The 24,270-nt window shown below is 39.5% G+C and overlaps 1 protein-coding gene across 1 annotated transcript in view; it reads left to right on the top strand.

Annotated features, from left to right (window-relative positions):
- psd2 (pleckstrin and Sec7 domain containing 2) overlaps positions 1-24,270 on the top strand; it is a 33,612-nt gene that overhangs the window by 5,176 nt on the left and 4,166 nt on the right. The window contains exons 3-12 of the mRNA XM_010794795.1: positions 16,201-16,398; positions 17,406-17,486; positions 18,747-18,901; positions 19,739-19,797; positions 21,390-21,479; positions 21,618-21,661; positions 21,787-21,977; positions 22,156-22,226; positions 22,966-23,123; positions 24,007-24,151. Coding sequence (XP_010793097.1) covers positions 16,201-16,398; positions 17,406-17,486; positions 18,747-18,901; positions 19,739-19,797; positions 21,390-21,479; positions 21,618-21,661; positions 21,787-21,977; positions 22,156-22,226; positions 22,966-23,123; positions 24,007-24,151 — 1,192 coding nt within the window. The remainder of the gene's footprint in view (positions 1-16,200; positions 16,399-17,405; positions 17,487-18,746; positions 18,902-19,738; positions 19,798-21,389; positions 21,480-21,617; positions 21,662-21,786; positions 21,978-22,155; positions 22,227-22,965; positions 23,124-24,006; positions 24,152-24,270) is intronic.

The following is a 24,270-nucleotide window of genomic DNA, read 5'->3' on the forward strand; positions in this document are numbered from 1 at the left end:
TCCTAGAAATACTTTTATTTTATTTCCTTCTTATTTTTGTCTAAGCTCAAGGGAGCCAGAGCAGAGGGCTTAAAGGGCCGCATGCGGCCCGTGGGCCGCGGGTTGCCGACCCCTGACCTAGAGTCTATGTGTGCACGTCTTTGGGGACGCAGGTATAGAAGTATAAAACAAAAAGTGAGCTTTATTAAATGAAAGCTGGTACGAAAACACAACTAAACACTTAAGGAGCTGGCAAGGTTAAACAAAAACAAATCCAGAAAGAGCGGGAAACCAGGAACTGCGACACACTGAACCACATCAGGGAAACATTCACAAGGAACTCACAGAGAACACAATGAAAGACAGGAATACCGTATATACACACACAGGACTAATCACATAGACAAGACACAGCTGGGGAGGGCATGCAAAACTCAAGGGGAAGCAGGTGAAAGTAATTGGAAAATCACACAGGCGGGAAAACACAGACAGGAAGTAAAACAAGACAAGACACAAGGACTTAAAATTAATCAGGGGAACAAAAACTAAGATCATGACAATATCATCAGCTATGATACACAAAAACAAGTAAGTTATTTTACGTTTTGCATGCATACATTTCCTGCTGCAACCAGGCAGTGAAGTCATTCATAGACGCTGTTGTGCTGACTTGGATATTGGTGCAATATGCTGTGACCTTGGCTGAACCAGCAGGTGGCGTGAGCATGGTGGGACGCAGCTGTGGGCCCTTCAGAGAAGGGGAGGTTGGTTGGGGGTGAATGGGGTGGTCCGCTGGTTCAAAAGGAAGTCGTTTGTCTATGCGTGTAAACTCAGTTGGCAGGCAAATACATACCAGTCTACCCAACCAAACAACATCAAATGCTAGGCTCATGTTACTCAGTTGAAGAATCCTCAATATATTCGGAAAAGGAGACTAGGGAAGCTGTCATGGTTGGATAGCTTTGTGCACTTTAGCGTGAACGTAACTTCAACAGCAACAAGCAAACAAAAGACAGTATTGCAGAAAATTCAAAGATGCAGGAGGAGAGCTTTTACAGTACATGTTCATGCAGTCACTGTTTAAGCAGGGTTGCTGCCTTTGTAATAACACCGCTCCTTCCCCTGTTGGTATTGACTGAGAGCGATCCAGACAGCAAAGTTCACGAGGCCTTCCTGCACATTGCTGCAGCTCTATTTGATTCCTTTAACCCTTTTGCCTTGAGCGTACTTGCACAGTAGGGAGAGATAACCTCGGTGCGGCCAAATTACACAAGATGTATGCATGACAAAAGACCTCCTTTGAGAGGAAACGGCATTTGCAGGACCACTGTGGTGGGTTCATATTAGAGAGTAACACTTGAAATGTATACAGCAGTATGGAAATAAGACACAGGGTGCCTGTCAGTATAATACATCACTAAGGTGAGCTGAACAGCAGGAGTACGCTTCTTATCGTCTCAGATAGCCAGCTGATAATAAACAATGCTGAGATTATAATGCTTTGATATCTATCTCCTTCACTTTGTCTATCATTTGCATAGACCCAGAGGAATTGTGGAGAATACAGCAACAGCTGCCGGTACTTTCTTTCATTTAATTACCTTAATAGCACTTAGGAAGGTTTAGGAAGAGCCACTGAAGGGGGAGGTGGTAACAGGAACCATATGGGAAACGCCATGTAACCTGAACTCTGGCTATAGGTCTGTCTGTCTGGCTTCCTACAATCCCTGTGGCTGGTTCTCCGCCTGCACAGGTCCTGCTACTCAACTCCTGGAGTGCCAAATAGACATTGGTAGTATGAAATGAAGTCCATGTAATAGAGTACTTTACTTAAGCAGCGGTGCTAAGTTACTAAGTAAATGTAGTAGTATTTTGATTTAGTGCTACTTCATACTTCTCCTCCACTTCACTTTGGAGGGAAAGATTGTACTTCTTACTCACTACATGTATTTAACGATATTAGTTACAGGTTACTTTGCAGGTTAATATCAGTTATACAATTATACATCTAGATTCTGATGTACTATTATGAATTTGGATACCCAACAGCACATAGAGCAATTCAAGTAAGCTCCATCATTACTAACTGCAAAATTAAAACGATGAATGGATCACTAATTATAAGCCATTGAAGGAGAAATACAAAATACATTTGTACTTTTACTTAATTAAGATTTATAATGCACTACTTCTACTTGTAACAGAGTATTTCTACACTGTGGTATTTTTACTTAACTAAAATATCTAAGTACTTCTTTCACCACTGTACTTGAGAGCAATTTTGAGGTCTGTTTACTTCTGCAACACAGTGACTTCACTATGTAAAACTCTCGCTTTTATTGGCTAGTGTCTTTAAGCGGTTGATCAATCACAACAGAGCCGGCCAGCTGACTGGGCTCTGGTTTCAGACAGATCCTCTCAGGTAGCTGCTGGGATTTCTCCCCAGCCCCCCCCTGCTGCTTCCACATCTCAGTACCAACTATCCGATGAACCGAGGATTTAAAATGTCGGCCCTCCTTCTCTTACTCTTTCCTCTCCCTCTCTCCCCCCGTCTACAGATGTTGTCCTTTAAGCACGGTCTTACTTCCTGACCACCAGCGCCAAACTGAATGAGCTATTGTTTATGTCATGACATCATCGTCTTCAGCTTTCCTCTGCCCAGCAGGGTCTCACAGTGAATGTGTGTGTGTGTGTGTGTGTGTGTGCGTGTGTGTGTGTGTGTGTGCGTGCGTGTGTGCGTGCGTGTGTGTGTGCGTGTGTGTGTGCGTGTGTGTGTGCGTGTGTGTGTGTGTGTTAAGCGAGTGATTATTGCTCTATGCTAGCCAGTCATTTAAGCACTTAAATCTCGAGTGGATACATCTGCTAGTCAGTCTTAAAGGGATATCTTAGGGTTTAAAGGCACTCCCAGTATCCAATTCATCGTGAACTAAAAGTGGGTTTTCAACAGTACTTTTTCAGTTGTTAAAATCAAACAAGCATTAGCAATTCAATGCAAGTCAATGGAGGTAAAAGCCATTGAACAGTTAAAGCTCAGTCAAAGTTTGTTTGGTTTAAATATTCCCAAAGGGGGCACGCATGGTTTTGAAAAGATTGCTCTTCAGTCTAATTTGTATTGAAGTACCTGAAAGTAGCTTGGCTATAAATGCTAATAATAAAGCCGCAGCACAGCACCAGTGGAGGGTTATTTTCTGGATGGGCTCATAAGAGGACAGCTCACAGTGAATAGACAGACAGGTTATTATAAAATGCACTTCTTAAAAGCATTTGATCATACTGTCTGTCAAATGGATGTGTGTTAAAGCAAAAACAATTATGACTGCATCTATAAGGGTGCTTCATACGTTTCCACATCCTTTTCTAAATGTATTTGATTTCTGCTTCTTCCTCCTTCACTCTGTCACACCATCTCTCTGTGATCCATCTCACCTGCTGCCTCTGTATTCATTTCCCCACTTTATCTGTCTTATCTCACTTCATCTCATCTCCTGCACTGTCCTCTTCCTTCCTTCTTTGCATCACCTCTTCTTCCATTTCCTCTACAGTGCTCTCCTGCTGCTGCATCTTATCTCTCATTGCTCTCTTCTCCTCTCTTTCCCTGTGTCCATTCTCTTTGGTTGACATAATTGGCTCAGTTACATTTCTGGCACTTCAGGCGTCATGGACAACTAGTCTTTTTCACTGCAGGACGGAACAGCTGCAAAGCGATGGATACAAAATGGCAAGTGAATCAGTCAGTCTGTTTGGCAGACACGTTGTTTTATGGGTCATTCAGTCCATGTGTTTCCCCGTCATCCAGATACTCTAAACTATTTTGCTACAGAGAATATAGAAATAATTTAAAAAAAAGTGTACATCTAATCTAATGTCTGCATGCTACCAATGCTCACAATGTCAATGCTAACATGCTGATATTACGCAACTATAAGTTTGTTTGTTTTTTGGAAAATAACACTTACAAAACATAATTTCTTTCACAAATAAAAACATACAAGGCATTAGAACATAACATTAATACAAAAAGTAAAGTAATTAGTCAAAGGGCTAGATCATGTGTTTCTTTTTTACTAAACAATTTTGTTGCATTCTTATTTTCTTTTAACATATGGGCTTTTACAACACTTAAGTTATAAGCAGAGACAAGTGTAAACATGATTGCTATCATAGCTCAATCAATCAATGAACCTTTATTTTTATATTGCAGCTTTATATTGAATAAAAAGCACATTAGGATGATAAAAGTAGTAAAATATTGGAAATAAAGTCAGAAATTAATTGGTAACAAAATACCATTAAATAAGTAATAAAGGTAAAAACATTTTTTTTAAATAATTTAAGAAAAACATATGCAGTGTTTCAAAACAGTACATAAAAAGAAGACAGAAAATATTACAATATTAAAGTTGAGCATATCAGCATGCTAACATTAGCAAATAGGCTCTAAACACAAGTTACAACAGGATTAGGGTTAATTATTTTGGCATTATGATATCTTTACAAATTTCCATAGCAATTCATTCAATGGTACCTGAGCTATTTCTGTCTGGACCAAAATACTGACATTGCCATTCCCAGAGTTGGTTAAAGGAGAGTATGTAAATGACTAAACAGTGGACGAGACAGAAAGCAGTTTGTCTTCTCGGGAAATTCATTGGCATGCAGCGTGCAGCAGTTGGATCACCATATGTGTCTCAAAACGCTGCAGAAACTCTGATAGTGAGTCATACATCAGCTGTGCATGCCTCATGAATGCAACTGAAATATGATGTCTTCAAACAATGTTAAAACTATTTACCGTAACTCTTTTTAACTGTAAGAACAGTTGGCATTATCTAGTGCAACGATGAAAAGACTCACAAATTCTGATCAAATCAAAACATTCAAATCGTTTCTTTCAAGCCTGGCAGCAATGCTTTAGACAACGTTACAGACTCTGTCCAAAATGCAGGCTTCAGCGTTCATAACAGACAGGGCTTTGATGACGCGCCGGGCGGAGAGAGAAGAAACCTAATCTTACCTCAGCCAAACTCTCCCTGTAGATCCTCTCCCTGCTACTGCTGATTATTCTGACATCAGTGGATGAAGGACGTCAAGTCGGCAGCTTGCCACGGGGATACAGGAAACACTGTCGAGCATTGCAGATGTTGTAGACAAGCCATCCAACACATGGAAATAAGACATGAAGGCTTTCTTTCAAGCAGTCAGGGATATTGTTTCGTCTCAGTCAGTTTGCTTGCCTGTTAGTTCATAAGGTGATTTGCCAGACTGTCACTCACTTATATTATACATTCACCAACCTGTTACTTTACAGTGTATGCCCTGTGTGAATCTACGAGGTAAAAGCTTAACCTTTATCTACAGAAAATGCATCGAACCGCCATGAAATACACGCTTTCTATCCATCTCTCAAGCAGCTTACAACTGATAGATCTGCACAGTGGAGCCAACTAGTCTTAATGCAACCTGTAGTGTAGCATTCAGACACACAAACATACAGGCACGCACGCACGCACGCACGCACGCACGCACGCACGCACGCACGCACGCACGCACACACACACACACACACACGTAAAGGCTACACAGAAAGGAGTGATATTGAGAAGTCATGGCACAAGAAGCGTGTAGTACGTTAATGTATGCATACTTTTTATTCTTGTAGATGCGTGCACTATCTCTGGCCGAACATTAGTATGCATGTGCACCAGTTTGAGCGAACATGCTGTGAGCGTGTGTTCCTCCCCCTAGCTTGCGAGCCCGGTAGATCTAAGCCCAAGCAGAGCAGATAAAAGCCAGGCTCAGTTGTTTCCATATCAGAGAAGCAGCTCTGCCGTGTGGACTAATCTCTTTCATATACAACACTGTGGAGTGCAGACACACACATAAAAGAGTAAAGATACATGGGGCCAGCAGCATGCATGCGTAAACAAAAATGTGCATAATGCTCGTACTTCCTAATGCTCACTCAGTGACACAGATATAGGAGCTTTCATATCTATATTTCACATTTTGAATGTTTCCCTTTTTTCTGTCTCTCACTTGCACACACACATCATTCAGGATGTCATCTTGGCATAAAAACCCTACCTACGCGTGGTTCTATAGCGCCACTGAAACATCCTGCAGATTATCCTCACTCCTCAGGCACTGATATGGAAACATTAGTAGCACAAATAGACATACGCACTTTTGCAACACAAGCAGTAATACATCCAAATGCTCTCTTTCAGCATCTCACCACAGGCAGACACACACACACACACACACACACACACACACACACACACACACACACACACACACACACACACACACACACACACACACACACACTAACTGAATCATTTCAGCACTGACGGATTTATCCCTGTCTATTTATAGCCCGACTCTATGTTTTATGACACATCCCTCGGTCTAACCGTACCAATGTTTTGGTTGAATGAGGTTCTTCTTACCGCAGCCTTCTCTCCTTTGAGGTGTCTGTCAACACTTCCTGTTTGAGTTGAGTGGAAATAGAGCCTGACTCTGAAATATTAGTGGCTTTTTTTGGCTTTTTCAGTTCTTCTCCTCTTTGAATTTGTGGCTAATTTAGAGCAGAAGATATCCTCTGGTTGTTGTAAGATGATCAGTGTTTCACCAAACACATCCCACACCTGAACACAATAAGTCTCACAGAGCCGAAAGAGGTCACCATTGTCCATTGTCTGCCTCCACATTGGGGTTTTGTCTCAGTACCAATATTTTGCCCAGTAACTCATTATATTTCATTAGATACTGTTATCTGGGTTCACTTAATTGCATGTATTGCTGTTATAAAACAAATTAAATAATATGAATCATTTTGGATATGAGAAAGGCACACTTAAAATAAAATAAAATGTTATATGAGTATATATTTTGGGTCAGTCTATACTGAGGTATATTAGTCTCAAATATATTTATTTATACAATTCCATATGGTAATATTTGTGTCCTGGTTTTTAACATCTTGACACCTTGTTTACAATAAGTGATTTAAGGTAATGGCAACTCCAACATAAATGAATGTGTGTATTGTATTGCCATGAATAAATATCTCCTCAATTAATCAGGGATTTATTTGAATTGAAAGTTAGAAATGTGAAGAGCCATTTCTAAGTACTAACTAAGTAGTATAATATACTATATTTTAAGTTTGTTGATGCTTTAAACATCAATAGTGGTTGATGCTTGGCTCTAGATATTACAAATACACATTTATCCATCCATCCATTTGTGACGCCTATCCGGTACCAGTTTGTGGGGACAGCAGGCTAAGCAAGAAGTCCAGACATCTCGTTTTTCTAGCTCCTCCTGTGGGATCCTCAGGGGTTCCCAGGGGGCCCCAAGGTAATTGAACTCTTTCACTTAATCTAGCCGCTCACTCCCTACCCAGAGGGTGCAGTCCACTGTTCTGACTCTCATCCTGACCGCTTTACACTCCACTGCAAACCGCCCGAGTGCCTGCTGGAAGTCACAGTCTGGTGACGCTAACACAACCACATCGTCTGCAAAAAGCAGAGAAGCAATTCTGATGTCCCCAAACTGGACACTTTGGCTGCACCTTGATACCCTATCCTTTAAAATCATGAATAGTTTCCAGACAAGGGACAAACTTGGAAGAGCCCAACACCCACTTAAAAAATGTTTGACTTCCTGCCCAGAATACGAACTCAGCTCTTGCTCCAGCTAATGACCGGAAGGCTCCTCTGGAATGAGAGTTGTACCCCCCACTAGACTCCCCTGGGACGTGGTCCTTTTCCAATCCAACAAACCCTTGTAGACTGGATGGGAAAACCCAACCTGAAGTTCTTTTTGACTATCTTTGGCATGATGGCCCTGTTTACTTTAGACATTACCATGCTTTTTGGCAGATTGATTACAAGTGGACAACTCTCAGTACGTCAGTTCATTCTTGGCATTTGAATTTGTCTCATGACCATTACCTTTCTGTTTGAACCGCGGTTAGACAATAATGAACTTCATGTGCCTAGTCTGCTGGAAATTAAAAGAAGAAATCAGAACATAACAGATTGGGTCCATTCATTGACATATTCAAGGCAATATATTTGTTGGCTCACCAATATCTCTATGTGCTATTTGAAAATGTCAAATGTTGTGAACAAAGCCCCTTTAGGCAATTCACATCACAAAACATATGAGGTTAAATGCGTTGCAGACCAGCTGAAGTGGTTTGAGTTATCGCATCATAATGTGTCTGATGGGCATTAACACTTCTATTTAGCCCTGTCCACTTGCAATCCTATCACCCAAGACACATTAAACGTGTGAACATGGTGTATGAAAGGACTCCTTTTCACATACTGTATGTTATTGAGGAGCACTTGTATCTCATGTATCCTGCTCTGGCTTTTTGTTAAAAACACTGCAACACTTTCCCCCATGTGCTAGCTGTCATGTGAACATCCCATCAGGCCTGTAACAGGTTTGTGAATTTTGCTGTGAGTGAAAAAGTCACGGTGTGTAAATGTCAAAGGTTATCAATATCTCATGGTAGTTCTCATGAGCTATGGATAGTTCTCATAAAACCCTGATGTGCACAATACTCAGTAGAGTGAGTCCACTTGGATTAAAAAGGTATTCTGGTCCAAGAACTGACTGAACTCCAGTGTTATTATTTTGATCCGGGAAATGCAGTCTTAGTCGTTGTCTGTACATAATAATGCGCAGAGAAACGCAAGTGCTGTTGATCTCGTAGAGTGCTCGCCTTGACCAATTTACCAATTGAACATCCTCCAGGGTTTTATCTCTATTATAATCTTCAATCTCAAGCCCCAAACGTTTTACTCTTGCCCCACAGCTGCACGACTGTCATCTGATTTTCCTATAGTTTTTTCCACCAGATGAGAAAGAGGAAGCTGGGATATTGATAGCGAGGTTGCACGCAGGGATGTGTCAGTGTGTCTTATACAAATATGTTTACATGTGTGTTTGTGTGTGTTACCATCACATAGAGTGTGGGGATTATTATTATTTGTCTTTGTACATTAATACAATGATGCACAGCATGCATTTTAGCTGAGACAAAAATAGAGTTGTGCAGTGATGAGGTATTTTTGTAGGCCGACCTGGAAGTTAGCATTGCAAGGGCTCCTTCAACTGAAAGCAATGGGATGTTTCCGTTGGATTTTAGAATATAGAAGAACATAAGATCTGAGGTTTGTTCAGCAGGATAATCTCTATATATTAACACAATTTAATAATACTTGAAGCGTAAATAAAATTGCCAGACGTCAATAAATGAAGCAATGCTAGAAACTAATATAGAATGGTCGAATGACGTCACCGCTAAACTGGAGGCGGCTAATGTTTAGCGTGAAGACATTTAGTAGTCTCATGAGCGACTTGTTAGCAACTGCCATTTCTAAGACAGGTAAAAGCTTCACACTGACATATTTTATGTTGTTATTAAAAAGGGAACATCTTTTAAGCTTGTATTAAACCTTATTTCAGGAATATAACCAAAAATAACTTAGAAAAACAATTGACTTTGTGACAAGGGAGCCCAGAAAGGTCAACATGCTAACCCATTTCTAGGATTAGGACACATTTCTCCACCACTCTATTGGGATCTTCATTTCAAATATAAAAACATAAAGTGCTTTTGAGCCCGTTCAATGTTGAGCTGAGTTAAACACTTTTCTGCTCTAGGGTTACACTTTTGATGTGGTTGTACTCTGTCTTGCATCAGTGGTTGCTGAGCCGTATTGAAGCAATACACTGGGGGGATGTACAGAAATAACCACATTAAAAGACTCCATGCTGGAAAGCAGCTCAATGGAGTACAGATACAGGACGTCTCGCTGATATTGAACTGAGCTGCTGGCTCACAGCCTTTCACTTAAATGCAGAGGAAGTGGCGCTGGCTGGGACACACAGGGCCATTGTAAAGTCACCACTAGGAACAGCAATTCATCAGGAAAAGTCCGTGTAGTCGCTGGCCCCGCCCCCAACATCCTCTCCTCTGTGGAGCGTTAAGTCAGCCAACAAACTTCAAGGAAAAAACTCTAAACACATTCCCAGTCTGTTTACACTATGGCGGAATAACGCCACGGTCTAATTTACCACGCGAACAGGTTGTCATCATCTATGACCTGACTTCCGCTTTGAAGGAGTCTGATTTAAAGTGAAACAACAAACTGTTGCCGATGCGGATTTGACCGACTACTGGATGATGAGGCTGGCGGACCTCAGCGCGCCTTTAACCGCTGATTTACAAATCTCACAGAGACGATGTGGAAAGAGGAATATGATGATCACTTCGACTTTTTGCTCCAAATGCTGTAAGTTAAATATTTCTACAGATAGGGAATTTTTCTAAGAATTCACGTCCAAATGGGTGGGAACATTGACATTATGCTGCGTGGCAAAATGGAAATAGTGAGGAGGCTGCACTGTAACTTTACTCTGCCAAAATATCACTGGAGCACTTCTTTAACATTTCTGAAGGGACTTGCATATGAAACTACAATCAAATGTAAAGTGACTTCAACGTAACAAAAATGTCATGTGGTATTCCTTGGGGGACTTAAAGTGCATAACTACTAATCAATAGGATTTAGAGACTGTAGCTTGAATTTACCATACATTTACATTGTATCTTATTCAGAATTTGTCATTTAAAATAGATAGAAGTAAGGCAACAGATATGAGATTGATAAAGTTACAATTGTATATTAATGATAGTGCTGCAACTGTATTATTTTCAAGATCAACAAATCAGTGCCTTTTATGATGAATCAATGAATCAAAGGTAAATGAAAGTTGACAAGTTCCCAAAGCTTAAGGCAAGGTTTTTAAATTGCTAATATCCCACCAACAGTCCAAACACCAAATATGTTATGTCCTGAGCTACTGGAACCAGTACTGTACACTTTGTGATATTGAACCGATTGTGAAGATGGATGCTGATGACATTTTGGGCAGCTACAGTTATATTGAAGGATTATTGTTTAGCATGTTTGAAGGCTGTCTAATTTCTTAAAACTGTTAGTTTCATGCCTGACTTGTACTCTGAACTGTGCCCAGCATTTAAAAAAAAAATCAATATGAGCGACTTTTTACCTGCATGTCATGGCCTTGGGTTAAACAATGTCAATAATAGAGTAAAAAACAAAGTGTAGAAGTAACTTGGATACACGGTGGCCACTTATTTTTTAGTTGTTTTGTTTGTCCTGGCTTCTTTGACATTCAAGAGTCCAATATTGCTACAGTTTTTTTTTGCAGAGATTGTATCTAACCCCAGTAGGTTTCCTGTCTAACACACACTCGTGTGTGTGTTCCTATAACATGTCTACCACAGTTGATACCACCAATGATATAAATGAAAAGGAAAGAAAAGCCGGTGAAATAACAGAATTTCATAATCCATTTAATCCCATAATATTCACCCTGATGGAAGATGCTACTCGGACCCTCCCAACACACACACATCTCACACGCAGACACACCTTGTAGGTGTGGGTTCGGGAGTTGCAGAGCCAAAGAGATTAGCATGTGAGTCACTGGCATGCTCCATCATGCTCTCTATCTCTGACACACTGGCAGACTGAGTGGCGGTCACAGCGGATGAATATGTGTGGCCTGGGGATACAGACTTGTGTGCCTTTAGATAGACAAACAGGTTGACTGTGTGCCACTTGGCCCTCTGTGACGCCGAGTGTCTTGGCATAAAGGCCCGCTCTAGATATCTGACACTTCATATTGTGTCTCTTTCTTTCTCTGTTATTTTGTGTGTGTGTGTGTGTGTGTGTGTGTGTGTGTGTGTGTGTGTGTGTGTGTGTGTGTGTGTGTGTGTGTGTGTGTGTGTTGGCTCTATTATTGCCAGACAGCAGAGCAGTCAATCGGTGGAGCCTAGCATCATTTTATCCCCATGACTGATACGATGCTTTGAATGATTTATGAGTCTGGTGAATTAATATGGTCAGACAACCAAAAGCAATTTCACTGCAAACACCGGCCGAGATATTGTTTTGATGGTTTGCCACTGGCTCTTTTTTTCATGCGAGTCCATATCTATGTGTGTTTATGTCTTTGTGAAATATGTATGTATTTGCATCCACACCATTTTTCAATTTTCAACAGCTTTTCTCGGTCTCAAAGGGGTTCCTGCTTTCTGACTTTCCCAGGTCAGGTGGAATATCTTGTCCATTGAGTAGAATCTGGGTCTATCCCTGTTGGACATGTCCAGAATACATACAGAGGGAGTCGTAAAGGGATGGTTTTCATTTTGTCAGCCATTTCTATTTATTTTGACTTAAAATTGTGACAAATGTCCCTGTTATTTATTCATTTTTATTATCATATTTTAAGAAAAGCTTGAATATTTCAGTCTAGTTTTATTTAAAAAAGCTGTTGACATTTCAAAATGTTGTAGTCATCCGATTATATTTAATGTTTTGGTGGATCCAGACTAGCCTAAATATTTAAAAATGTCTCCTACGCCCTGTTCTTATTCAATTGAACCTAAAGTAATTAACATGTCGCACAGGAAATGAAAATGCTGCATTAGCAAAAAAAATCAAGTCATCTGCTCTTTTCTTTCAATGAAAACAAAATGTATTTTATAAAGTTTTAATTTAAAACTACATTTCAGAATATCTTTCTATTTAAATAATCACAGTAAGTGATTATTTTCGTTCGATGCGCTATCGTCATTGTCTAAGTCATGGAAAAAATGTTGTTGACGTAAATAACTGGTCATAGTTTTCATTCAATTAACGCGGTACAGAATCATTTCATTTAAATCCATCAACTGGCTTCTTGTCGGTTCTCCTCCTTTCCGGATATACAAACTCCCCGCCCTGTCCCTAAGGATGAGCACGGGCACCCTGCAAACCAAACTGCTTTCACCGACTGTATCTGCAATCTTATTGTCATTCTTGGCAGTGATGCTCTGCCACGATAAGGTCGAAAGCAGTTTGTGTGACTCGTTGATGTTTTCCCGTGACCCTGGTAGCTGTGTTGTTGCGGGGATGGGGAGGCTCCTTGTAGCTTCTCCCAAGGCAAATGTGTCCAAGGTCAGGGGCCAGATGAAGAGTGATGTTGAGGGCCTAATGAATCAGGGAAGACAGGCAGTGTGACCTTGCCTGGAGCAGGGAAATCAGGGATATCGGCTTTGGTCTACAGTGTGCAGTCAGCCTTTCAACATGTGAAGACAGAAAGACTGTCTCCTGACGCTGTTTGTTGTTAGTGCTTATTTGTCAGTCTTTTTTTTCTCTGATGGCCCTTTGTACCCGTTAAAACTGTTGTCTCCTAGCACAAGACACTTGGCTTCCGCTGTATCCACGGTAACCAGCAAATCCCCTAACAACAGCGCGTAATGTATTGAATTTGTGAGCGTAATGCAATTGGGCTGATCTGATTATGCAAAGAAACGTCTGAATCATCTGGCCATAATGCTGACGGTGCCACGCAGATGCACACGCAGACAGGAAATGAGGAAATGCCGTTTGGACTGATGGAGGTTAATGTGTCTTTCCAAAGAAATAAAACACCACAATTCACTGTTTCCTGCTGATTTATCAAATACAACAATAGAGGGCAGTTCCTTTCAGCATGGATAATATGAAATGTCCTGCTTGCCTGTAGGGGTTGTTTTCACTTGTAATCAAAAAACTATCCCATCAGCAATGCGTGTTGAAAGTACTATAAAAGGCTAATTAACTTCCGACTGGTAGGCTCTTGGGTCTAACAAAGCAGTGCACTGCAGTACAGTGGACCAAACTCAATATCTTAATCAAACTACCTCACTAAGTCATAAATAAATAAGTATGGCACTAATGAATACTGTGCATTGATTCTGACACTAACAGTTATACCTTGGCCTGATGAGTTCATCAAACTGAGTCCCTGAGCAAGACTCTGCATTGAAGTCAGCAGGAATGGCCCTATTTCTATATGTTGAAAGTGTACCATCTAACATTTCTGCATTTAAATGTCTGAATATGACTAGACTATGTTATATATTTGTTGAGGTATCTACTGACCTATATCTTTCCAAACAATTTTTTAAGTACAGAGATCTGTAGTTTTCATCAGGGTAATTTGTCGGTTTTATTTAGTCTCCTGTAATGGCGTTGTATCTCTAGGCCCTACTTTTCTTTTTGGGTTTTTCTTTTCCTGTAGTGTGTTATATAGGTTTTTGTGCATGTAAATGTTTTGGACCACGCCCCCCCCCTGCCTGAATCGCCTCCTTTGGACTCCTTTGTTTAATTCTGTAACATAGTGACATCTAGGGCTGCTCGATTATGGCAAAAATCATAATCTCGATTATTTGGGTCAATAATTGTAATTGCGATTATTAAATGTGATTATTCATTGACTTTGAAAACATCTATTTATAGGAGAAAAAAACTTGAACAGTATGTTTTTAACAGTTGATTACCATGAACTTTAAGTATAATTCAAGTGAAAAACCAAAAATAAATAAAAATATTATTATTATAAAAAAAAAAAAAAAAAGTAATAATAATAATACAAAAATAATCGTTTTATTTCGATTACGTTGTTTTCGTAATCGTTGCAAGCTGTAATCGCGATTAAAATGCGATTAATTGAGCAGCCCTAGTGACATCACTATGTAACACTTGCGCTTCTATTTGCTAGCACTCCAACTAATTGTACGTGATAGGCTAAGGGGCAGGACATCTCTAAACGGTTGACCAATCACAACAGAGCCGTCTAGCTAACCAATCAGAGCAGACTGGGCTCTGGTTTCAGACAGAGGGGGAAAAGAGGTGCTGCAGCACAGGCAGTATGAGAAAAATAAAGACCTTTCTGAACATTAGAGCAGGGAGACATGTCACAGAAAAGGAACAAAATACAATTATGAACCTGAAAACGAGCAGATGTCCTCTCCAGTACGTCAGTCTTGTGGTTGTCTATCAGAAGCTGTAATTAGGTTTTTGTCCAGTTTTAAGACACATTTTTCCAATACCTTATTTAGATCTTACACTTTAATTAATTAAACATTTCTAACATCTGGTCAGGTAGTTATGGAGAGGAGTAGATATCTGATGATTTTCTGGCTTCCTGTAAAAACTGAAATGATGGACAATGAGGGAGTCCTTACCAGGAGAAGCTCACTGCAATTATAAAACTCCCATGATCCCGCTAGCAACCCAAATCCTTCTTTTGTCATTGTTTTGAATGAGACACCAGCAGTGGCAAAACCCGACATATTGTAGTCTTCTTTTCTCCAAGGTGGAGTCAGTTGTACTTCTTTATACTCCGTAACATTGCATTTTCTTTTAGTTGTGTGTTTTTACATATACATGGATCAGAGTAAGTTAGAAAGTTTTGTGACGTTGAACAGAGCCTGAGAGGAAGCTTGTTTCAAAATGGTCACTAATAGCTAACAATTCAGTAGGCTATATTTAACTCTTCAACGCAGTTCAGTTTGAGACAATGCTATATTAGAATGTCAAACGACTCTTAACGCCCAACACGGTACATAGTGTTCAAGAACATGTCTTACATACAGCCAAGACATTACTTGGCAATAAACAAGCTGCGTGTTCACTCTCATGTCTTCAACAGCTTGGCAACTCTAAATGTTTCGAAGCCTTAACTACTCCTGCAGGGGTTGTTGAGTACATTCTTTTTTAGGGAACACCCAACTTAATAGTCCCACAGATACACCCATTCACAGCTGGGACAGACAATGAGCATGAGATGGACACTACTTTTTCAGATCGTTTTTTTGCTCAAGGTCAAGTTGATGGGAGAGGCCACAGAGATCAGTATTTGTTCACATTATGAATGAAAAGCTGACTTTCAGGCTACGTGTGCCTAGAAATATAGAAATAGAAGTATCATTGAGGTTTTAATTTTCTCATTACAGCACTTAAATTGTAATGATGCGAGAGGTTAACAGCTTAAGATTAGTGGAGCTTTTTAGATGAGATTGGGGCAGGTGAAAGCTTCTTCTGCATTATAATCAGCCTTTAGATTTGCTGCACTAAAGTAGGACATTAAGTGGCAGGGAAACTGGGTCAGTGTCGTAAAAGACACTTAAACCTCATACGACTTTTCTTAGCGTATATATGCGAACATATGTTGATATAATGAGTTTCTTGTTTTAAGTGAGTGGGCGTGTAACGACCTATGGTAACGACGGACATGGGCCTCATTCATTAACCCGGGCACCTGCTTGTGTGTGTGTTTGTGTGTCCTCTCCTGCAGCGATGCCAACCTCACAGACGTGCTGCCGGACTCAGAGGAGTGCGATCTGGGCAGTCTGGAGCGTTTGGAGCGCGGCAGCACCGACACGCTGGCCAATGGATGCCGAGCCGACTGTGAGGCCGCCAAGAGGCTCGCCAAACGCCTCTACCACCTCGAGGGCTTCAAACGCTGCGACGTGGCCAGACACCTGGGCAAGAAGTGAGCGCTCCTCATAAACCATAACACATGTGCAATGGCAAATACCAGAAACAGAGCAAAACATGTTTACATAGCTGCATATGTTCAGTATCAGTGTATGGATGAACAGTGGTGGTGAAAAATCATGCATTCAAAATGTAACTATTACAGATCTCCATATTGATACCAGTAAACCCTAAGGGAAATAATATCAGCAAAGTTTACTTCAAGGAAAAATGATCAGATTACATTTTTATATACATATCTAATAATATTCAGTTTTAATCACTAAGGAATTAAGACATTTAAATGTATTTAATTTTACTTCAGTAAAAAAATTGTCTGGAGGGGAAGTTATATAATAAGTAATACCAGCATGTAAACATTTCTTAAACTAACTAACACATCTTTTTGCATAACTATAAATGTTTTCCATATTGATCCCAGCTAAACTTAAATAAAAATACATAAATATTATTAGCTACTTACATTTTAAGCATCTCAAGTAAACATACTAAGTATTTATTTATTGTAAAATATTATATCATTCTGTTTCTATCACAAATTAATACATATTAGAGTATTTTAATGTTGTAGTTTGTCTATGTGAAGTACTTTGTACACTATTAGGTAAGTTGGTGGTAGAATACTGCATCATATCATATAATATATAAGTATATGTGCTTTTTGAAGAAAATTGACAATGTCAAAAAAGTTAAAAACACAATATTCCCTCTGATATCTTGAGAAGTCAGAGTATACATTAGCATTATATGGAAATACTAAGTTAAAGGATAAGTCCCTAAAAATAGTATTTAAGTTCATTTGTTCAGTAAATGTACTTAGTTACATTCCACCACTGGAAGAGACGATCATATGAAGCGGTTGCTCCAAATTGTGTTGTTTTTGTAAAGTAATCAGACACATCTGCTCTAGTTTCTCTATTCTCTAATACAGCAGAATTAAGCAAACCTTTTATACTTGTGATGTGCTGACGCTCCCTTCCCTCCTCGACTTACTCTCCGCAGTAACGAGTTCAGCCAGTTGGTGGCGTCAGAGTACCTGAGCTTCTTTGATTTCTCCGGCCTGTCCCTGGATCGAGCCCTGAGGTAATGCACAGTCAGCACGAGGAAGTGATGAGTGTGTGATGTAAACGTCCATATACATGAGCGTGTGTGTACTCTCTCCTTCATAGGGCATCAGCCTCGTGCTAATCAAGCTGTCGTGTTGAGTACGGTGAGCCAGTGCAGCTGACAGCAGCAGAGTTCATCCGAGCTCTCATACCTGTCTCAAACTGCTGCCTGTTCACTCAAGAGGCCCCCAGTGCTCTTCAGACACATTTGCAGACGCTTGTTAGAAATAACAGTTTACATAAAAGTCCTGCATTCATTTGCACTTGGATCTTAGATTAGAATAAGATCTATCCTTTTCCCCATCAGATCTTCACACTAAAGTCAGCCATAATAACATTTGATAAAACATGAAATATTCTTGTTGACAGTTCATTATAATATGTAACACAGCAAATGGTTTAATGAAGGTAACTGTGGTAGCCGGCCTGCACAACAATTATGTCCATCAGTGTTCTTTCTAGCAGCTTTATTTGAAATGTGCAGCCGTATGTCGGGCTGTAACTAAACGTCATGTGTGTTAACAGTGAATTGATCATTTAATCATCAAATGTAAGAAGGCAAATATTTGGCAATTATTCTTGAAAAATTACTGAACTGATTAATGATTGTAAAAATAATATCAGCCTATGACATCTCTAAGTGGTTGACCAATCACAACAGAGCCGTCCAGCTAACCAATCAAAGCAGACTGGGCTCTGGTTTCAGACAGAGGGTGAAAAGAGGTGCTGCAGCACAGGCAGTATGAGAAAAATAAAGACCTTTCTGAACATTAGAGCATGGAGACATGCATGAAATGAAATGAAATGATGTTGATTTTATCATACAGTTATAATATCAAATATATTTATTTTGCATTTCAAAGGTTCAAAACACAGACACACATATACTTTTAGGCTAGAAAACTCTTTATAAATGATGATATACTACAGAATACATCCAATCCAATCCAAAGGTTTTTATATAGCACATTTCAAAACAACAGAGTTGTCCAAAGTGCTGTACATCAATTAATACATCAAAAGATATGTGATTACTCAAAGTTTTAAATAGCAGGTTTGAATGTAGTTTTTGTTATAGTAAAATGTTAATGTGTTTCCAACCAATCTGTCAGTTGTGCTCCACAAATGATTGTAACTGGCAGAAGCGAGGAAATGCTATATTTCTGTAGTGATGATGTGATTTATTAGGAAACATGTGACCCCCTGTTGACCTCGTGGTGTCATTTGTGGGCGACAGGAACTTCTTAAAGGCATTCCCCCTGATGGGAGAGACCCAGGAGAGAGAGCGGATCCTTGTGCATTTCTCCAGACGCTTCTGCAACTGCAACCCTCAGACGCTCTCCTCTGAAGGTCACAGACAACAGGAGGCTGACTGGGATGATGAAGATGATGGTATGTGGAGCAATATTGATGATTCACTTCACCAAAAATATGTATTTCATACGTTTATGTCCCCTAAAAAGTGGTAGCCTCCAGCGCAAAGCAGAGAGTGAGAGTTCTCCTTAGCATAATACAATGTTTGACAGCAAACAAGGTAAAGTGTACCGTTTTTGGATGTTTAAACACGCTTTTTGCCACGTCTACCTAAATAATATTGTATGCTTCATAACCATCAACACTTTTTTAAGACCACTGTAAGCTAACCTGCTAACCAACAAAATAAACTAATAAAAGATGCTAATGAACTTAATTTTAGCATAAAATAAACATTGTTAAACAAATTGATTTCAGGAGAGATCAAGCAGCAGATACAAAAACAGAGACATACTAGAATATATATTTTTTAAATATGTACATTTCTCCATGTCAATAAATATGTATTATTTATTATATATTCATGCATTAAATGCTATAACATTTCATTTAAAAAGATATTCTAATATCAAGTTTAGTTTGTGCCAAATGTTTTTCACATAGCCAAGTATTTGTTCTACTTATTTAAAAAAACATGTCTGTGTGGGAAGTTATATAATAAAAGTCATAACAGATGTACAAAATCTCACACTATAAGAAACACATTGATTTAGCATTACTATAATTACAGCTCTCCATAACGGTCCCAACTAAACAAACTCCAGACTTCAGCACATTGGCACTACAGCGTTATTGCTTATAATACTGACTCAGATTAGACACAAATGATTTTAGCATGCATGGCATTTACGCAGCTCTGCAGATGTGTGTGTGAGCATGACATTTAGCTGACCTTGTGTATTGTGCTGTTTGCAGATGGAGCTCACACATTAACCTGCGCCCTCATGCTACTCAACACCGATCTACACGGACATGTATGTACTCCACTTCTCTATCTTACTGATTCTACAGGATTCCCCTTCCTCTGATCTTCCTGCAAAACAAAAGTATAAAGACTCCGTGTTTGATCAGCGTGACGTCTTCCTCTCTATGTCTTTCTCTCTACTCTTCTTGTCTCTCCTGCGCGGCCTACTTTCTGACCTGTTTCTGTCTCTTCTCTCCTCCAAGTCTGTTCTCTTCTACACTGAGTGCTTTGCGTAACACGATCAGTATCACCACTCCTGTGCTTTGCTTTTTCCTCAACCCTCCTGCTCAGCTCCAGTCCCCGCCACTAACTAATATCCTTTCTCTCTTCTCAATTTCCTTTTCCTCCCTTTCAAATCCTTCCCCTGCTAACCAAATATGGCCCCCTGGTCTCTCTCCACCCCCGCAGGTGGTAAGTACATTTATAGAACTAACACTCTATGTCTCATCTCGAACACTATCAATAGAGTTTAAGTCATGATTCAATTGGTGTCTCATAGTAGAGGATGCTCACATACGGATATACTATTTTAATCATTGGTGTGCTGTGACAAAGACAAATAATCGGTTGCTTGGGTAATGTTTAGAGAAATAGTCAGTTACTTTATTTTTTTTTTCTTGTATTTTATTCCATTGGATCTTACTCTATTTCATTTGTGTTTTACTTTTTATCTTGTAACTGTATTCAAATATTTTATTACCATTTTTTTAAAATATCTTTCTACATTGTCATTCACATATGTTGATCTGTGAAGTCCACTGAGACACATTTGCTCTGTGAATAACGTTTGATTTGATTCAAATTATTTAATAATTATAATTATTCAAATGTAATTTTGAATTTGAATGGAATGGCTCTAAAGTTTAAACTATACCCAGTTGCTCTTTCGACAGATATTTTTAAATAATGGAGGATAATAAAATGTGTCTCCTGTTCCATCCTATCCTTGGTGTTTTTCCTAGCAAAGGAGCCAGCCTGTCTGTAACGTGGCCTCCTCAGAGGAAAATGTGAATTAAAAGCCAAAATCCTTTTTTCCTATTTTTTGTGTTGCAACAGCAGTGAGTCAAAGCAGTTGTGTTCCCTGTCTGTTCTCTTTAGATAGCGGGCTTTATTCAAGCAGAACCGGGCAATATGCAATCACTTCTCTATATGTTCAATTACCATTGATATATCATTATTAAAGGTTAAATTAAGAGAAAATGAATGAAAGCTGATACACCATGAGGTCTAAAACCACTGCTGCTGCTAGTACCAGTAGCACCACACCGCCACCCTGTGGTGAGCTGCAAAACTGCATTCAAGTTGCTGCGGATAAAAGTGTTTCGCAAACATTAGTTTCTTTGGAAATTAAATATATATTTACCAACTTCTGTGGTGCTGAGCCAAACATTCTGTTTTAACGCCATAGACCTTTAACATCATTACTTTCATTCACTTTTTGAAAATATTTAGTATTTGCACCCTAAAAAGAATCATGACAAACATTGGCAGCTTAAATGGCACCTGAGTATTGTTCCCATTTATACCAAACACGCAAAATAAATAATATGTGAAATGTCATCCTAATCTTGTACCTGTTATCTGATATTCATCTCTCCTCAGAACATCGGGAAGAAGATGTCCTGCCCGCAGTTTATCAGTAATCTAGATGGCCTCAACAGTGGCAAAGACTACCCTAAAGACTTGTTAAAGGTACAGTTTCTTCTCAAAAACAAAAACACAGCTCCAACAAAAGCTTGATCTTTTTTAGTTTAAGCCTCAGAACTGAAGAACTTCTTCACATTCCTGTACTCAAGTAAAATATATTCTTTCCCTGCCTTGCCCACACAGATCTTGTATAACTCCATCAAGAATGAGAAGCTGGAGTGGGCAGTGTGAGTATTTAGCATTTTGTGTCCAAAAGGAAAAACATGCGTGGTATGCCCGTTTTTTAGGAAGTAAAGTACACTTGAATACGTGCTGCTCAGGTTTATGTGAATGGGTATTTGTGTGTGTGCAGGGAGGAGGAGGAGCTGAGGAAGAGTCTGTCGGAGCTGGTGGAGGAGCACTGCGAGGGCGGGAGCAAGCGTGTTGCCAGGGTAACGGACGGCCATAATCCTTTCATTGCCATCCCCGTTCAGCTTAACGCTGTCACCTACAAACACGGGGTGCTGACCCGCAAGAGCCACGCCGACATGGACGGCAAACGCAGTGAGTGATTTCTCACACACACACACACACACACACACACACACACACACACACACACACACACACACACACACACACACACACACACACACACACATTCATATTTACGTGCTAATAAGTTATTGTAAAAGAAAATATCAAAGAAAAGTTATAATTGTTTTCGTTTTCTCCCTCTCAGCCCCGAGGGGTCGCCGCGGCTGGAAGAAGTTCTATGCGGTGCTGAAAGGGATGATCCTGTATCTCCAGAAGGTACCGCATCTCTGCCCTGTTACCATAGAAACACACATCCACCTGTGTGTGTGTGTGTGTGTGTGTGTGTGTGTGTGTGTGTGTGTGTGTGTGTGTGTGTGTGTGTGTGTGTGTGTTGGGGGTGTGTGTGTGGGTGTGGGACAGATAGAGCATTAAGGGAGGAAATGAGAGGCATGGCTGCTCTTCTGCCTGTTTGTCTCCCCCTGCTGGTAGGAAGGCTTTACTGACTACATGTCAAGCTACTAAATGTTATATTCTTCTTGTGTCTCCAGCAGTGTGGTTCTTTGAGCAGAGCTTTAATCCTTAGATTGAAATTGAATGAGTCAATTTAGAAAATGTTAAAGCACACATCAAGAGTATGTATCTCTCCACCTCAAATTCTGATATACTGTACATATGATATATTTTAGAGTAAATTGAAAATAATAATCAAATATATTTGATAGCAGATAATTGAAACGTATGCATCTCTATCTGTCCAGCTTATTTTTTGCATTTGAAATTCTCGTAAATATGCTTTTTTTATTTTTGAATAATTCTGCTATAATGCAAGTGTTTTATTTTTTAGAGTAAATTGCCATATTGTTATTGCACTCACTCTTTTATGTATATTTATTTTCAAAATGTTTTCTTGCTTTTTAACTATAATAATAGTTTGTTTTTAAATAATTGTTCTATATTCACTCCTTTTTTAACGTCAATGCCGTTTAATCCTGTTTTTCTTTGTTTTTGACCAAAGGATGAGTATAAGCCTGACGCAGACATTTCCGAGGTGGACCTGAAAAACGCCGTGCGGATCCACCACGCTTTGGCCACCCGTGCCACCGACTACAGCAAGAGAGCCAACGTGATGAAGCTCAAGACCTCCGACTGGAGAGTCTTCCTGCTGCACGCCTCGTGAGTCACCAAATCACAGTCTTCACAATACTCAAAATAAAAGAGGAATAAAATACAAATATTTGTGTAAACACAAGAGGTTGGAAAAGAATGTGCAATAAACAAAATGACATAAAGATATTTATACAAAAAAATAAGAAAGTCAAGTAAATTCATATTTGATATGTTTTCATTACACTTCATATTAAAAATGAGCCTGCAAAATGGCGGTTTAAGACAAATTCTACAGTATTTTACTATTTGTATTTATATTTTTTTGCATGATTTTAATGTTTTGCCTGGTTTTAAGATCATGATGTAAGCTGTCCAACATAGTAGTAGTTAATATTAAGCAAATGAAGCTATAAGGTTTCTTCACTGATAGAAAGATATATAGTACATACATAAGGCCCATTTGAATTCCCTCACATAATCACATATTTATATATCACGACAGTACACAGTTATATTCTACAATACAGTATTTCATTTCATTGGGTATATATTGTTGTTATTCCTGTAACTTATTGCACATTATGTCTATTGTACTATTTTATTTCAATATTTTATGTTTTTTTATGTTATATATTGTATGTTGCATTGTGGGAGCAGCCTGGGAGTAAAGATTTTCATTGCATAAACTATGCTGTATCTATTGTGCACATGACAAATAAAGAATCCTTTAGAATTTGGGCACTCAAATAAAAGCTGCTACATGTAGAGATGAGGACATCATTTTAAAATATTGTGTCATTTTGAACAATTGTCTATTTTCTGTCATTTTTCTTCCAGAACAATCTATGTTGACAAGGCAAACTAAGAGACATCAATGAGACAGTTTCTTATGCACTCGCCTGCTCTCTCCCCCTTCACCACCCCCTCATCTTGCCTTTCTCCCTTTCAGGAGTGAGGAGGAGATGATGTCTTGGATCTTCAGGATAAACCTGGTGGCGGCGCTCTTCTCCGCTCCCGCCTTCCCCGCCGCCATCGGCTCCATGAAGAAATTCTGCCGGCCCATCCTACCGTCTTCATCCACCAGACTCAAACAGGTATACACACACACACACACACACACACACACACACACACACACACACACACACACACACACACACACACACACACACACACACACACACTCAAATGGATAAATATCAGGATGGCTCTA

The sequence above is a fragment of the Notothenia coriiceps genome, unplaced genomic scaffold (genome assembly GCF_000735185.1).
Source record: "Notothenia coriiceps isolate Sejong01 unplaced genomic scaffold, NC01 NC01_scaffold00037246, whole genome shotgun sequence".
NCBI lineage: Eukaryota > Metazoa > Chordata > Actinopteri > Perciformes > Nototheniidae > Notothenia > Notothenia coriiceps.